The sequence below is a fragment of the Cataglyphis hispanica genome, chromosome 16 (genome assembly GCF_021464435.1).
Source record: "Cataglyphis hispanica isolate Lineage 1 chromosome 16, ULB_Chis1_1.0, whole genome shotgun sequence".
Lineage (NCBI taxonomy): Eukaryota > Metazoa > Arthropoda > Insecta > Hymenoptera > Formicidae > Cataglyphis > Cataglyphis hispanica.
This window is the reverse complement of record NC_065969.1, coordinates 6,112,088-6,130,080: the sequence shown is the minus strand read 5'-3', so window position 1 is coordinate 6,130,080 and position 17,993 is coordinate 6,112,088. Positions and strand designations below refer to the sequence as shown.

General features: G+C 30.7%; 2 protein-coding genes across 6 annotated transcripts; one reads left to right on the top strand and one right to left on the bottom strand.

Moving 5' to 3' along the window:
• The first annotated feature begins 1,672 nt into the window (after positions 1-1,672).
• On the top strand, positions 1,673-8,718 carry LOC126855498 (E3 ubiquitin-protein ligase HECW2). Its single transcript, XM_050603195.1, is given in 11 exon segments — positions 1,673-1,904; positions 2,275-2,596; positions 2,685-3,736; positions 3,876-4,157; positions 4,257-4,446; positions 4,563-5,092; positions 5,211-5,548; positions 5,678-5,878; positions 5,977-6,546; positions 6,548-6,934; positions 7,091-8,718. Coding segments are annotated over 10 exon segments (3,957 nt in total). The 5' UTR covers positions 1,673-1,904; positions 2,275-2,301; the 3' UTR covers positions 7,203-8,718.
• A 142-nt stretch (positions 8,719-8,860) lies between these two features.
• Positions 8,861-17,575, bottom strand: LOC126855497 (cilia- and flagella-associated protein 44). 5 transcript variants are annotated; one of them, XM_050603190.1, is made up of 25 exons: positions 17,225-17,546; positions 16,950-17,112; positions 16,550-16,689; positions 16,160-16,454; positions 15,954-16,098; positions 15,540-15,727; positions 15,010-15,249; positions 14,478-14,659; positions 14,229-14,364; positions 13,870-14,143; positions 13,494-13,728; positions 13,126-13,396; positions 12,801-12,967; positions 12,504-12,722; positions 12,257-12,388; positions 11,966-12,179; positions 11,685-11,873; positions 11,368-11,565; positions 10,735-11,265; positions 10,474-10,645; positions 10,094-10,383; positions 9,769-9,965; positions 9,397-9,614; positions 9,126-9,268; positions 8,861-9,049 (listed from the first exon to the last, which is right to left on the bottom strand). In XM_050603190.1, exons 1-25 carry the CDS (start codon positions 17,395-17,397, stop codon positions 8,906-8,908), a joined length of 5,256 nt encoding a protein of 1,751 aa, XP_050459147.1. In that variant the 5' UTR covers positions 17,398-17,546; the 3' UTR covers positions 8,861-8,905. The 5 variants fall into 5 exon arrangements, with proteins under 5 accessions (XP_050459147.1, XP_050459148.1, XP_050459149.1 ...); XM_050603191.1 differs by having other exon boundaries at positions 16,950-17,085; XM_050603192.1 differs by having other exon boundaries at positions 16,950-17,010; positions 17,225-17,545.
• Between the last annotated feature and the right edge of the window lie 418 nt (positions 17,576-17,993).

The following is a 17,993-nucleotide window of genomic DNA, read 5'->3' as shown; positions in this document are numbered from 1 at the left end:
ATCAAAATCAATCAAAGCAAAGAAGCTTTGGATCTTGTGTTCTGATCGATCAATCAAATAATTTGAAATGTTCGTGGCGTTAAACGGAACACATTTTCTTTGGTAATAAACCACTGATCTCTATATATCACTGGATAGCGTATACTGTGAAAAACTTGTTACGAATTTAAAACCAGGCAGCCATAAAGATAAAGTAAAATATGCTAATATGGCGGCGCTTGCTGGTCAATGAGCAGACAATTTGAATGTTGATGTTCTGGGGCTTGATTCTTGAATGCGTTCGCAAAATATATGTATGCGCAAATTCCATTTCTATGAGAAATCTACAAGTTGATTGGTTAAAAACCATGCAATAACCAATCAATCTGCAACATTTCTGTAAGAGCAGAATTTGCGCATATGTTTCTCTCGCAAACAAATTCCAGAATTGTGCCCTTGTTTTTTTCGGATTAGCACATGTTAAAAACAGACAGGTTTTCTCTCCATCATTATAAATTTAATTACGTTTTTTTATATATTCTTCATTTAGTTTTATATAGTTTTATATTTTATGCACATTTTCCATTTATTATTTACGTCTTCTATTTAAAAGATTAGTTTTTTAGAATTAAAAGTTGCATATATAATATGTATAATTTATGTTTCAATTAAAGTGAATATATTGTACGTACAGTAAAAATTACTTTTTATAATAATAATAATATTCCCATAATATAATACTGTAATTTCTACGTTTTAACTATAAAAATCTTTTAAATCAGTATTTATATTATTACGGCTATTTGAATTTACCACCTAAAATTACATATTTTACTTATCAAAGATGGCTGCTGGGCCTTCAAATCGTAACACACTTCTTGTGACTTTTTTCCATATACATATATGTCTATATTTTTTCCACAGTATACGCCATTCAGTATATAGAGATATATAGAGATCAGTGTGATAAATCCACGGACATAATATAAAGGCCCTTGCACAATGCGAGGTGATAGCGATAGAAATAAAGAAATAGCGATAGCGATAGGCAATACCCAATGAAAACACTGCTTTTTCAAAAAAGCAAATTTCTTATTGGATATTATTTATCACTATCGCTATTCCCTTATTCCTATCATTATCGCCTAGCATTGTGCAAGGACTTTAATTCATAAACATAAGTATATCTAGGCTTTAGAATTTAGAACATATAGAAATGGAACGGGAATAGCAGATTGAAAAGTGTCCGAAGGAAGTGAGAAAGAAAATCATCAGTTGTTTCTCTCTCGTGAGTAACTGCTCGAAAGTGCGCATGCGTACTATTTGCTTTAAGAGCGATTAATGATATCATTCCATTGTCTCTACCAATAAAAGATTCGAATTCATAATAAAATATAGTGATTAATCGATCTGGGTCGGATTAATTCGTCCATTCGAAAACGCTAATAAAGGCCGTATTACACCATATTACTCGGTTGCGATTGGGATTACAGTTGACAGTTGCAGATTGACCAATCAACCGGCAAGCTGCTTTGCTTTAATTGGTTAACAACCATCAACCGCAACCGTCAACCGTAATCCCAATCGCAACCGAACCCGCAACATGTAATGTAATACAGCCTTTAATATAGCATCAAGTGTGTTACATATTACATTTAAAAGTTACTAGTTTTTGTATAGTCTGCTACGTCGCTGTCAAAATTACTTGTTCATGCGTGTATGATATGTATTATGTACATATATGTCTGTAATTAGTAAAAGTAAAATCATCGCATAAATAAAGCGACGAATGCCAAATGTCATATAAAATGGCTTTATTTGAAGTATTTTACTACGTTACATATTAATTATGTGGTATATTAACGAGTAAGAAAGAGAGAGAAATCTTTGCGTATAACGGCTCTTTCGTGCATCTTTTACTTTGCGTATGTATATGTACAAAGTGAAATGTATTATAAGTGTCATTATAAAGATAAATTAGATAACATTTCTATTCTCATCTAATCTACTAATTTTAATTATTTTCTATATGTAATATTTCTCTAAATTATCAAGCAATCTTGAAATGCAAATTTTTTAACCTTGTTCTCCTTCTGTTCTGTAATGTGTTATTTTATTATTTAATTATTAATTGTGTTTTGTTTGTAAAACAATATTACATTGCAATTATATTGTATATAAATACACACACACACACATACTAATATTTTTGTAAATTTATATTCACAAACAATCAGTTTAACAATATGGATTTTCAACTCCTTTTAATTTCCCTGTTTGTATAATTTTTTGTAGAGCTTTCAAGTATGTTTTGAAATAAAGATGCCATCTGAAACAAATGCTATGGGCAGTATTTCTAAGCAAAAAGAAGATAATGAGAAATCTAATGAACAATCTATTACATTAATGACTTTAAATACTACGAGTCCAGAATCAAGTGTATCTACAAAACAATTAGACAATGATCTTGCAAATGTTAATAGCGATAAAGTATCTACATCAGATCATCAGATCAAAATTAAGAGCTTAAATTCAACTGAAGATACACTTTCATCTACTAGCTCTATAACGACAAATGATTCACTAGATAGTATATGTCCCAAAAATAAAATAATAGGTAATATCAATATTAAAGTTATATACTGTTTGTAATTTTTTCTACATTTTGCAAAATATAGAAAATATAAAATATATTTAATTTTTAGATTCAGAACATGATAATAAAAATATATCTTCAAAAATTATAGAAACTAATACATCAATATTGGTAAAACAAACTGACGAAAATAATGATGCAAATACCACATGCAACAATATAATAGAAAACTCTAGTCAAAAGTCAATTTCTCTCGCTCACAAAAACCTATCTAGAAAGAAATGCTTGTTAACAGAGAATATTCCTGAAATTTCTAGCACTTCAGAATTAACAATATGCTCTGACGATTTCTTAAATGGGAAAGCTTATAATTGTGAGAAAAGTCACAATATTGTTGAGATAGAAGAATGTGACCATGAACCAAATGCAAGGAATTTATGTAATAATGATGATAATGATGATGATAGTGATAATGATAATGATGATGTAGCATTAAATGCTAAACACAAAGTAGTAAAAGAAACAGCACTTTTGCATACTTGTAAACAGTTGTCTTTAGAATACAATGATTCTGCTACAAATTATAATAGTCTTACAAATATGTTATTAAAAACATCTAGCGATAATACGAAAGACTCAAACATTGACTGTGACATTAACTTATCAACAGATGAATTAACATTTCCGCCTTCACATAAGTCTAAAAAAAAATTATCAAATTTACAAAATGCTTCATCAACCTCGGCAGATTATAATGACGCGATTGATGCAAAAGTATCTTTAAATCTATTAGAGAATAATAATAAGAGTTCACTTGAAAATATAATTGATGGAAATGAATCATCCATCTCATCTGAACTTGTTTGTAAAGAAATGGCAATGTCGCAAAGGTGTACTTCCTCGTGTTATAATGATTCTGCAAGCACAAGTAAGCCATTTAAACTGCCAATTTTAAACAAGATGTCCAATACTGCCAATATTCAGCAATCTGAAGTCGAGGAAAATGCAGTAGCGCTTGTGGCGTCATCATTTACCGAACAAAACCAGTTGGAAGTAGTTCGTTGTTTAGATTTGGAACCTCGTTCGTCAAATAGTAGTGAAGAAAGTAACTCAGATTTAGAATCCCATCATGCAAGTACAAGTCATGGCGATATTAAAAAAGTGAGTAGAGTGTACAGTTTATTCTATCCTGGAAACACATTTTGGGATAGAAGGGAGGGAGGAGGCATATAATTTATTTAATCTCTCTAATATAAGAACAATTCTAATGAATTCGATACAGACGAAATTTTCATTTTAGAGACAATGCAGACCTAATGGGATTATAACAAAAGAAGGAGTAGAATATTATCAGCTATGGCGTAGCACAGGTGGTCATTCATTTCCTGAATCTTTGTACGAAACTCTGTATCCAATGCCACCACCACTTCCACCAAGAGCAGCGCATCGGCCATTACATAGAAGTAATGCTTTACCAAGTGGAGCACCAGAATTACCTAAACGACCTCAGAGGCAACCATTACTCCCTCAGGATTGTTTTGGATTTGAAATTGTAGACGTTGATGAAGCTTCGAATCTTAAGGTTAAAAGATTATCATATCATTTGGTTATTACACACAATGTATACTTTTGTACATATAAAAGATTAGATATTTTTATTATTTAAACTTTTTTTCTCCAGTTGAGAACAGCGGTTACAAAGAGTATTGCGTTATTGAGCTCTCCGAGATCGCACAGACAACGAGAGAGACCAGATTCGGCACAATTGGAATGTCCGCCTACGCCAACGCATCGACCCAAACCTTTATGTCCATTACCTGTATGCCAAACATCAAATGTATCTTTATCATCAGAAGAACCTTTGCCTCCATGTAAGCCAATTAATATAATAGTTTTTATGCTTTAATGCTGTAATGTATTACTATTTATAAAGCTCTTCCCTTGTGATTTCGATTAATTAACTAATCTATTTTTATGTACGTTTTAGCATGGGAAGCGAGGATAGATAGTCATGGTCGAGTGTTTTACATAGATCATATTAATCGTACTACGACGTGGCAGAGACCAAACTTGACGACACATAACACTGGCTGTGATCTACGAAGACAACAATTGGACAGGCGTTATCAGAGTGTACGGCGAACTATTTCACGCCCCGATAATATTGATCGGGAAGTTAACAATTCAAATGGCAATCCTTTTGAGAACATTGAACGACAGAATGAATCTCGTACTGACAGGAGCGAATGCGAACCATTCGACATTGCTACAATACCGCCAGTGTTATTTTTAACACGGCCCGATTTTTTTACTGTGTTACATACCAATGCAGACGCTATGGAGTTATACAATCGTAATCCAAGTTTAAAACATATGGTCAGCAGGGTTAGAAGAGATCCGATAGTTTTTCCAAGATACGAACACAATAGGGATTTAGTCGCCTTAATCAATTTTTTTGCCGATTCAAGCAAAGAACTCCCAAGAGGATACGAATCAAAGCTTGATAGGACGGGTAAAGTAAGTTTTTCATCACATTATACACAAAATATAATTCTCTTGGAAGACAAAAAGAGAGAGGCAGCACACATATAGCTCATCAGAAGTTATTAAAAAACTAAGCGTTTTTTAATTTTAGAGATTTTTCATATGTCACGCTAGAAAAGCTACATCTTTCATCGATCCACGGTTACCTACGGAAGCTGCTCATGCACGTGCGTTATTGGACGAAGCTCCCGTTCCACCGCCTAGACCACAGCAAGCATCTGTAACTGCTACTCCCGATATACCCGTGGCCTACAACGACAAAGTAGTCGCTTTTCTACGTCAGCCTAATATAATGGATATTCTAAAAGAAAGACATTCCGCAGTAGGACAGAATATTGCGCTTCGTGAAAAGATTAATACTATAAGAGTCGAAGGAACTGCAGCATTACAAAGATGGGGTCACGATGTCCCTTTAGCATTATTGCTAAGGTAGGAAAGTGATATATTCAATTGTATATTTTTTATTTATATAATACATATGCATATATATTACCATATACACTTTTTTTTTTTTTTTTTTACTATATATTGTGTAACATCTCATTATTGTTATTGCAGTTTGTTCGAGCAAGAAATAATGTCATATGTACCTGGTAGTATGGGTAGATCTCCACTTGGCAGCCCACATGCATCACCTGGACTGACAAGAGCTTCCGCTAGAGCTCCAGCACCATACAGAAGAGACTTTGAAGCAAAGCTTCGAACATTTTACCGAAAATTGGAAAGCAAAGGTTATGGGCAAGGACCGGGTAAATTAAAGTACGTCTCGCACGTACATATCTCAAGTATACACGTATTCGTAAATACATACAGAAATTTTCGAATAGTTTTCTCACATGTTATATATATCCATATAGATTACACATCAGGAGAGAACATTTACTCGAAGATGCTTTTACGCGCATAATGGCCGCATCGAAGAAGGATTTGCAGAAAGGTAAACTGGTAGTCATTTTTGATCACGAAGAAGGGCTGGATTACGGCGGACCGTCCCGAGAATTTTTCTTTCATTTATCGCGCGAATTATTCAATCCTTATTATGGATTGTTTGAATATTCAGCCAACGATACTTATACAGTGCAAATGTCGCCAATGTCAGCTTTTGTGGACAATTATCACGATTGGTTCAGATTTTCTGGCAGAGTTTTGGGTTTAGCATTAGTTCATCAGTATCTGCTTGATGCATTCTTCACGAGGCCGTTTTATAAGGCCCTTTTAAGGATACCGGCGAGTTTGAGCGATTTGGAAAGTTTAGATCAAGAGTTTCATCAAAGTCTAATGTGGATCAAAGAAAAAGACATCAGTATCGAGCCATTAGAATTAACTTTTTCAGTAACGGAGGAACTTTTGGGGCGAGTCGCCGAGCGCGAGTTGAAACCAGGTGGGAGAAATATTGCGGTCACTGAAAAGAATAAGAAGGAGTATCTCGAGAGTAGTACGTTGGCGTCTTGAACGTGGCGTTGCTGAACAAACAGAATCACTGGTTCGTGGCTTTTACGAAGTGGTGGATCCACGTTTAGTATCCGTTTTCGATGCTCGCGAATTGGAGCTAGTTATCGCGGGTGCTGCTGAAATCGATCTTAACGATTGGCGAACGCATACCGAATATAGAAGTGGTTATCACGATGCGCATCCGGTAGTGGAATGGTTCTGGAGCAGCATAAGCCGATTTAGCAACGAACAACGTTTAAGATTATTGCAATTTGTTACTGGCACTTCAAGTATACCTTACGAGGGGTTCGCGGCTTTGCGAGGATCCACGGGACCGAGGAAATTCTGCATCGAGAAATGGGGCAGGCCAAACAGTTTACCAAGGTAAACATGATTCTCTTTTAATTCGCGCTAGCAATGATCACCCTATGTACCTACTTTTTCTCGCTTTCTTCTTTTTTTTTTTTTTGGAAAAATACATCCTCTCTTCCCCTGCGTTTGCCGCCACCTTTACTGCATTATTGTCTTTACTTGTTTCAGGGCTCATACATGTTTTAATCGCTTGGATCTTCCACCTTATCCTACGCCCGAGATTTTATACGAAAAGTTGCTGTTGGCCGTGGAGGAGACAAATACATTTGGTATAGAATAAAGATAATTTTATAATGCGAATTGGATTTACAATTATGAAAAATTTGTACAGTTGATAGAATGTGCATTATTTTGCATTTTCTGCTAAAAGAATTTTATATAGGCCTAACAGCTTACATATTAAGAATTGTGCAATTCATTATACTAATTCTATTTATTCACATTGGTTATAGAATGTAAATAATTGAACAATTTACAATCTTTCAGAATTTTTGATCAGATAATGTAATATTCATTTTGTGTGCGAAAAGGAAAAACTAAACATTTTTCTCTTCAAACTTTCATCAATTTTTTAGATGACTATTAACTCTCTAGAAATTTGCACTCTTGTTCATGCAATTATACATTGAGATCTCACAAATCTCACATCTTTTCTTCTTCTGACTTACTGTTATTAGAACAGAGAAAATTCTATTCTCTCCTTCTCTTTCTCCCCTGTTTCTTCCTCTTTTTCTTCTTTTCTTTTTCAGATTTTAAAGCATATATTTATATAATATATTTATATAATATATTTATATAATATATTATTTATATAACTAAAGATAATAAATCGTACATTAATTTTAATAATAATAAAGATTTTTAAGATGATTATATTTCTTCAACTTCTATGGCAATTTTTATTAAAGAAATCAGTTTAGATAAATATAAAAGAAAATGTAATGTTATTTCCATTATAATTACCGCTCTATTGCTGAGACTATCAATACTAATTATTAATATGACTATTTAATATTGCTTACATACTATTACTACTATTACACTATTACTAATACTGTGTGCTAATCATGATATTATCATATTATCATTGTTATCATTATTATTATAATTATTGTTTTTGCTTATAGTCGCGCGGATCTCGATGTAATATTAAAGATTATAATTTTACATAGATTACATAGATACTTATTTATAACTTTGTTAATCGAATTTCATATCATACATTAAATAAATCTCAATTTGCTCCAAAATTATATTTGTTTCTATTATCGCTATTTCGTATGTATTATATACATTGAGATCCGAGTATGCTACTGTTGGAATAGTTTTCAATTATATGGCCATCACCAGTTTCTCTCTAATCCACAAACTAAAATTTCACATACAGCTACCTTTTAATATATTTTAACATTCCGAGGATTGTTATTAGTCATACTTAAAAAAATTTAGAGAGCAAATGTTTATGCAAAATATAAATATCACATCTATGCAAATTGTTTAAAAGCTTATTAAAAAGAAGCACTTTTATCTTATTTCTTCTTTTTGCTTAAGTACAAGATATTGTCTAGAGATTCTTTGACAACTTTTGCACATAGTGAAACAGACATTAAGAAATATCATCACAATTCATACACGAGAATCATAGACTTATTACAATAACTTTTGCAAATAACAAACAATAACTATGCAAATATATTATTTATTATTAGATCGATATACATAGATACATAAATATACACATACATGCACACATACACATGTATCAAACAAAAATTATGTATTTGTACAGCTGTCATATAGTTGTTATATATTAATCATAAATAAAATGTAACAGAAACAATAATGTTTTCAACAAATAAGCCTTAATTAATAAGTCTATTTTTAATCAATTATTTTAGGGAAGGAAGGGGGGGCGTGCGTGCGAGTGTGTAAAAAAAATTTTTCTGATTTTATCATTACTTTTATTTCTGAACATCATTTTCTTCAATCGGATTGTGATTTTATTTTTAACTTAAGATTTTTAATATCATTCTGAAATAGATATTTCTGCCTTGTTTGATTTTCAAGAATTTTCTCCAATTTGACTATATCACTTTTATATTTCTCTTCTAACTGCAGCATTTCCTCCTGCAAACAGTGCTATGATATTGAAAAATATATGAAAGATAAATATTTAAGGAATATAAATGTGGAGTTTACATACATCTGACATGATGTGTCGCTTTGATAGTTTCTGAAGCTTTGATTGTTCTTCCACTAAAATTGTTAAAAAGCTTAACTTTTGAGTATGTTCCCGAATCAACTTGTTAAGTATAACTAATTCTTCTGCATAGCTTTCTTTGACATCTGTAATAAAAATGTAAAATACAATACAAAATATATATATATATATATATATATATATATATATATATATATAAAACATAATAGTTTTAAAAAAGTAGATTATATATATATATATATATATGACTTACGTTTGATTCGCTTAGTAAAATACATTGTTGTATCATTCAAGTTGGCTTTAATGTCATATACCATCCGACGAAGTATTGTTTCATATAACTTATTTAACGATATGTTCTGACCAAATTTATTTATTATCTTTAATTTTATTTCATTTTTTAAATTGTTATTATTAACACGCATATGATTACAATCAACCTTTATTCTCTGGAGATGCATTCGAGCGCGTCTACAACATGTATAATCCATATATATATATATTTAGTATTAAGATTTTTTGATTTAGAATGATACCAAGAATACACATTTCAGTATCGATGTATATCGTGTTGCGAGATACATCCATACTATAATATACATGTATGTACGATAAATGTATTTACTTATGTTTGACGTGCAATTCAAGTGTCTCTTCATGTAACTCTTGTATTCTCACATATAATTTAGACAATCTATTTTTATTGAATAGAACGCAATCATGCAATTTGAGTGGAATTTCGGGTTTTTCAAAATATTGCAACTGATGCAATTTTATTATTATTGTGACATCTACATTGTTTAATTTTTTTTGTTTTTCGAGCTATTGGACAAAATGTAATTATGAAAATGGCATTATAATAGATAGATAGACATTAATAATATAATAAAATTAATAATATAATAAAATAATAGAGACATTATTATAATAGATAGACATGTGAATAATACCATAAACATGTTTAAATCCTCCTCATTTTTCTTTAAATTACTTTCTATAACTTTTAGCTTTTTTGTCTGAATTTGAATTTCTTTTTGAAGAATCTCTATGATTTGTTGTGCATCTTTGATTTGATGTTCACACGAATATCGTTTCTCTCTCATCGAAAATGCTAAGTCGTATAATTTTTTGTCGCATCCTGGAGGACATATGTTTTCATCGAAATAATCTAACTCAGATTCTCTAGTGTCGATACTATTCGTTTCATCTGAAGTAGTTTCAGTTGTTGTCGTGGTAGTTTCTAAAATCATAGTAAATAATTTTTGAAATGGTTTTTTAAAATTTAGGCGGACGAATAGTATTTTGGGACATTCTCTAAAATTTTTATTACCATCCTCTTCCTTCGATTCTTTGTATTTCTTTTTAAATATTCTACACAGAAAATTACGAAACTTGTTATCGTTTATCCTATTCATGTACTCGAGGAGCATATTTTTTATCTGGTTACGCAATTTTGTAATTTCTTTCATTTTAACATCAACTTTGTCAGTGATTGTTTGGATCTGAAATCAATATTATTATATATGAGTTACGTCTTTTTTTTATACATACATATGATTGTTGGATGATAAAACTAGTAAAATTCGTCAACTTTTTGCCTTATCGTTGCAACTTCTTCCAGTTTAGAGTTAACTTGATCACGCAATATACTTTCTCTTGTTTCGTACTCTCTTAAAATAATATATTCTTGACGAAGTGTTAATAAAAATAAATTAATATTAACAGTCTCGGCAACAATATCCAATCTATCGTATTCTAGTTTGTTCAATTTCTTGTCTAAATTTTCGCAACTAGTTATTGCATATCTTAATATACAGTCTTGTTTATATAGTTTGTATAATATACGAGAAGTTTTCATTTCTCGTTCCCATGGGCTGTCGATGTCATCACTTAAATAAAGCGACATCATATTATCTTGAGCAATAGATTGAATTTTTAGTTTTCTTTCGGAAACAGAAAATAGCGCCAATGGTTCGCTAGAGATATTTGTTTCTTCTATAAATGTTTCATCTAAAAATAATACTTCATATTCCTCATCTGTACAAACAGGTAAAATCGGTTCAGGAAGAACCGATAGCCGTCGTAGTGCTCTGTCTACTTTCAACTCTGCATATTTTTCAATCTATGTATGTGTAAAAGTGTATTAAAGAATATTATACATTAAATTTAAATTTTCAGTTTTGTTATTTTGCATTAATGAAATATAATATTGATTAATACACACGATCACTTTTCTCTCGGGAAATTCTACATTTATATTTAATGTAGGAATATCCGGTAAAGATTTTATGCTTTTCAATGGAATTTCTTCATGTATATGTTTGAGAGATTTTTTTAAGTTGGTAATTTCCACAAGCAAATGTTCTTTTTCTGTTCTTACAGCTTTCAATTTCGTATTGAAAGCTTCTTGTAGATAATAAAGCTACAATTGTGTAAAAGAGCTTTTTCTAACAGATAACATTCCTTGCATTATAGATAAAATGAGCAATCACATATGTAATTAAAAACACTGTATTTCTAAAGCCGTTTTTGTGTACAAACCTTTTTCTGGCATTTTAGTAGCTGCTTATATTTCGAGAAGAGAGTATCTCGTTCTTCCGATAATAGATTAAAAGTCGATGATGTTTTTAGTTTGTAATCGCCAATAGTTTTTCTTGCTTCTTCTATGGCAAATATATCATACATATGATTAATAGATTTATCCGGCTTTTCATTGTATATAATTTTCCACTAAATATAACAAAATTTTGTAATTAAGTTATAATAAATATGAACAACTTGATACATGTTACATCAAGGTTTTACAAGATAGTCTAACTAACTTCTTTCTCGCGTTGCTCAAGTCTAGTTTTTCTCAAGTTATATTTATTTAACATTTGGTTTAATTGAATACCAAGGCTGCTGTCTGTGTCTTTGTAATCTATGTCCTTTAAGAAAAGTGCAACCGATTGTTCTTGTGTTGTACTTGTCTCTTCTTCTGTTTTTCCTTCTTCTCGTTGTTTTTCTTCATAATTTTGCGCTTTATCATCCATTACGCTAGTCGTACGTATAATAGATAAAAGTACATTTTCTATATATATGAGTCACATTCGAGACTTGTTCAAGCATATTACCTATTTCCATTTATTCCTGTATTGAATGGTGTTTTGTATGCGTGAACATGTTTTATTGCATTGATATGTGGTAAAGTAACATCAATATTCAAAATATGTTGACGCAGAGAATATACTAGATTATCTGGTTTCCTATATATCAGTATAGATTATAACAATGATAAATGTTTAATAGATCATTAATAGATTAATGATAGATCATTTGTTCACATTTTTAAGATTTACTTTTACTTTTACTTTTACTTACGATATTTTGTAGATGGCAAACGGTAAATGTGTGATAGGCTGAATGAAGTATTCAAAAAGTTTTTGCAATCCAAGTTGACTTTTTTCTATTTTAAAAGCCAATTTTTCATGTACTATAATCATTTCTGCTTCCAATTCTTTATCTAAATCAGCTATAATTCTAGGATCCAGTTCTAATTCTTTGCGAGCTATCCTATGAGACTTGGGTAGCTCATTATTCCTAAAATATGTAAAAATGTAAATATACCACCTTCTTAGTCCATTTGACAATTATTTCTACAGTTAATATAATTTAAACCTCTCAATAATGTTGCTATATTCTTCGCTTAATTTAGATAACATCTGCAAGGTATGATGTTTACTCTGTTTTGCCATAGTCGCAATTCTGTCATGTTCAGCCTGTTGAATCATCTCTTCTAAGCTCGCATGATCAATGTCTTCAATATCTTCAATACTAATGTACGGCTATATTATTGGAGAACATATTATGAATTATTTTTTCATCATGTTAATTAAATAAAACAAGAAATGCACGCCATGCAATGAATTCATACACAATAATATTTTAAAATATAGTAAACAAGAATAAAAGACAGTAAATAAGAAATAGCACAAATCCTCACCAAAGATAAGGTTCCTTTGATTATCTCAAACTCAATTGCTTCAGGTGGTGTATCATCATTTATTTCATAAGAAAATAAATTTCCATCATATCCACATGTAAATAACATCTTCTGGTTATGATTGACAATAATTTTTGGAATATAACCATTAAAATTATCATGCATCGAAAGTATCCAATAATCTGATAGATCTGTATAGTTTTCAGGTTTCAATTTACAGACCCGTATTTGTCCATGTTCCATTCCCAAAAATAAGTATTTTTTTTTCTTGCTAGCAATAACATAAAAAAATAACAGACAATTATTTGTTTTGTAAAATTATCTTTTTCTGTCATATATACACAATAATTAATTTTACTTATTCTTACTAAAATAGACAGCTTCGTATTTCTATATCATCTGCATCATGTATCATGATGCTTTTAACAGGTTTCTCCACAATAGTTTCACTAACTTCCGGACTTGGATATTCGTATATATATCCCGCGTCAAATCCTGCCATTAACAACCAAATAATGTATTGACTAATATATTGTGCTATCAATATCTTGTTCGGTACTTTGGGTATATATATTTCTGGCAGTGGCTCTTCTTCCATATTTACTGTAATTTTTATCATATTGCTGTATTTCTACAATCTTAACAATCCTTATCAATCTTATATCTTAAAGTAAGTGACACAAATATTTAACTAAATAATACACTATTATTTGAGATAAATTATAAATAATAATATAAAATTACTAAGAAACGCTTCCTCGTTAATTTCCATTTCGGGACTTTCTGCAATTAATCGCGCTATTTCTTCACGTTTTTTCGCTATTTTTTCTTCTTTTTCCTTTTCTCGAATTAAACGTAGTAATTCGTTTCGAATAGCAGATTTCACAGAATAAAATTTAAATGCTTTTGATCGACATTGAACAAGTTCGTACGAAGCAATGGTGTATGATTGAGGTGTGCTTGGTAATGTAACTTCTACACAATCTCCTTGCGAGCATCCAATTAATATTGTCGTTTCCTGCAAAATCAAATTTAATTAAGAGCAATCGTGCAAATATCTGATAAAAAAAAAATTAGATATATTATTAAGACATATTATTTACACATTGTGGTTTCCATGTAAGGCATGTGACTCCCGAAGGTACTTTGATGAAACCAATTGGCGTAATGACAGGATAAGTATTAGTCATTATAGTAAAGCTAAATACAGTTGAATCTTCACTACCAGTTACCAGTAAACTGAAATAATCTTACATAGAAATTTACAACTATAACTATGTGCGTATATTATTAGAAAAAAATATACCACTAGAAAATATTGCTTGTTATATAAGATCGCGCTTTCGTTATACCTGCACGATGGATTTAAAGACATCACTGTTATTGCCATTTTGTGTGGTTTTACAACTTGAATCAGTCTAACGTAATCTCCCCGTATATCGTTAATGGCATTCGCTTTTGATATCGCTACAACTATTATACGGATAACACCACTCTCAAAAGCGCATGCAAATGTCGATCCTGTTGCTTCAATCTTATAAATATATGAAAAGAATTTTATGTGCATATGCATAACTTTATACATAAGCATTTAGATATATGTATATGCAAAAGATTCTAGAAAAAATTCTAGAAAATAAGATTTTTTTAATGAAATTTTTATCAAAATTTTTGATAAAATTGGATGATAAGAAATACTCAAAGGATCAGTTGATTTTTCCCTTTTTCACATTGTTTGTGTATATAATAAAAATTGTGATTATATGTGTGTGTGTATTGAGTGCACACGCAAACATATATGGAGCACTCTATATTAAGCACTTATATATTAAAATATTTCATCAAAAATAAATAAATCAATAAATTACTAAGGCTAATTTTTACCTGGCATGGAAACCAAATAATTTGACTGCCAATATCATTAAAGTTATATACCAAAATCAACCTTTTTTCTATATAATTATAAATATGCAGCTGTCCAGCTTTACCCAATGTAACTATGAAGGGACCCCATGTCGCACAATCCATATCGGCTATAGCTCCTGCATGGCATGTAAATATTTTTTGCGATAATTCTACTTTTGGAGTATGTAAATCTATTAACCAAATCCCACCATTTCCATCCTAGAAAAAAATACACATTACATGTTTGCAGAAATTGCATTAATATTTTGTTAATATCTCTTTTTCTTAAGCTTGTATTATTAAATTTACTAAAATCTCTCACAATATTTGACATAATGAAAATCTGTCATTCAAAATGTATTCACGGGGCTCGCAACATTCAGATTGATATTTTTGACAATTGTGCTGCTTTATTTGATGTCATTATATTTAGCGTGCATTACAATGTCGCAAGCGTTGAGCGAAAGACAATCTGAATGTTGCAAGCTCCAAATAGAATGCAGTCTTACCTGAGCATACCAGAACATATTTTCTGGATTATCTGGTTCTTGTTTACATATGCACATAAGCATCGAATTATTCACTTCATTAACATGATATTCATAAATAGGTTGAATTTCTAGAAAACGTTCTTCAGTATCAGAATCCGCTTGATCTATCGTTTCATAGAACCAAATTCTAATCCATCCATCCATACCTATAATCCATCCATAATGTCCATAAAATTCATTTCAATCATAGAAAGTCTTATGCAAAATGATACACACGCGCGCGTGGATTGGAAGATTAGAAGATTAAGCTCTTAAAACTTTTAGATAGAAATCACATTTTACTACATTCTTAATAGACTTGTCCATGTCTCATTACAATTCAGGAAAAAAGAATTGAGAGTATTGCCGCATGATTATAAGAAATATTTTTACCAACTGATATAAGCTCTCCATTTATATATTCAAATTGTGTAATTGCTTTAGTATGACATGGTTCCCGATTTTTCTTGCATATTTCAAGAGTAATTAGACCTTCTTCCCATAATAAGATATTTCCCCATTCACAGCCTGATACAACCTGAGAAAGAAATAGCTTTAGATAAATTGAAAAGCCTCAAATGCATTTAAACAATACTCACTTTTCCATCTGGCATGATATATACGCCGATAATATCAGATATCTCTGTCTGACCAAATCTACCAATTTCGCCTTTCAATTTAAGTCCAGTAAATGTTTCAGAGATTTTCCAAAATTTTATATGTCCTGAACCACTGGTCACCAAATATCCAGGTAATGATGAAGATATCGTAATATTATAAACATCCCGATTGTAAGATTTACATTTCAATGCAATTTTAGATTTTTGCCAATTCCAAAGAGTAATTGTATAATCTGGATCTCCCCCTTGTGATACTAATAATAAACCATCTGCACTGCAAAATGTATATAAAACATATAATACATTGGACACATAATACAAAAAACTATAATGGATGTGATTTTATTCTATTAGATCTTTATGAGATACCTATATGCTAAATGGGAATAGGATTTCAATGTGCCATTATATAAAATTGTCACAATATCCATTGAAGGCCACTTATAGATTATTATCGGAGGTTTAATACCATTTTCAGCAACAGCAATGTGATCAAACATAGGATTTTTCTAAACACAAAAAATATCATGGAAAAAGTATCATATTTTTTTCTTGTTTGATCAAATTATTTTTTTTTTTTTTTTTAGAAAAGCATTCTTGAAATTAATTGATAATTAGCTTATTTTGTTTTTTATTTGAACACATGACATTTCCCTCCCTCTCTCTCCCTCTCTCTCTCTCTCTCTCTCTCTCTCTCTCTCTCAATGGGCTAAAATCATCTCATTTCCAATTTTTTTCAAAATAGATAGTATATAAATGTAAAAAATACTGTCACATGTCCAATCCCGGCGCCAGTATATCCTCTTCTAAACCATAACTTGTTTGTTGAACTATTCCAGAAATGTAGAATGTTACCAGAAATAAAAATAATAATGTTTGGTTCTGCCACGCAAAGATTAAAATATCTTTGACAATCATATGAAAATGAATGACTTATATTATGTAAGAAATTTTTTTTCTGGTATTATTGTACATTTGCCATTGCACAATATGATTTAAAAAGACAAAAAAAATCTATAATAATCATTACATATAAAAGGATACTGAAACTCCAAGATATTCATAGGTACTGTTCCATTTTGCACGCGTTTTGCTCTGGATATATATTCATTTGAATCGTACTCTTGTATTCTTTCATCGTTTTCTCCTTTTTCCACTTTCTGATTTTCCTCATTACGAAATTCAAATTGACGCTCTTGCGACTTATCTTCTTGCATTTTACCGTTTTATTGTTTCCTTATGTTCTTGTTCTTCTTAGCGGTGTTAAAATTCTTCTAAGAAGAGATTTGACAAAAGTACACTTTTATAAAAAAAAAGCGCTCGACGCGCTTGCTATATATACACTGATATACACATACACACTTTGTTGTATAATTAGTATAATACATAGCTTATAATAATAAATTGCAATAATATAGTTTCCATAGATACACATATAATTGTTTATTCAATATATCAAATGTACGGAAAAAAAAATCGGAAAAAAGATATATCATCATTTTTCTTAATTCAAATATTTTCAATTTTTCAGAATAATGACTTAATAATTTAAGTTATTTCATTTTCGAGTCAAAAATTGAAAAAGATAACTTTTTAAATTTTTGATTCTCTAAAAGTTACTAAAAATTACTAACATAGTGAAATAATTTTGAACCAATTTTACGACAAGGAAATAGACCGTGGACCAACAACTATCCGAAAAAAAAACCAAAGAAGATCGCATTCCAGACTCCCGATGCGAATAAGGCTGTCATTGGTCAATTTGCTTATTGCTTAAAGGCCATATTAAAATCGTATTACATTACGGATTGCG

Excerpts from the sequence above, each read along its gene's own strand:
- LOC126855497 (XM_050603190.1), bottom strand. The coding sequence starts at position 17,397 with ATGCAAGAAGATAAGTCGCAAGAGCGTCAATTTGAATTTCGTAATGAG. Across the intron at positions 13,397-13,493 it reads ATACGAAGCTGTCTATTTTA|CAAGAAAAAAAAATACTTAT; the intron begins GTAAGAATAAGT and ends TGTTATTGCTAG. Across the intron at positions 9,615-9,768 it reads GAATTGCACGTCAAACATAA|ACGCGCTCGAATGCATCTCC; the intron begins GTAAATACATTT and ends TACATGTTGTAG.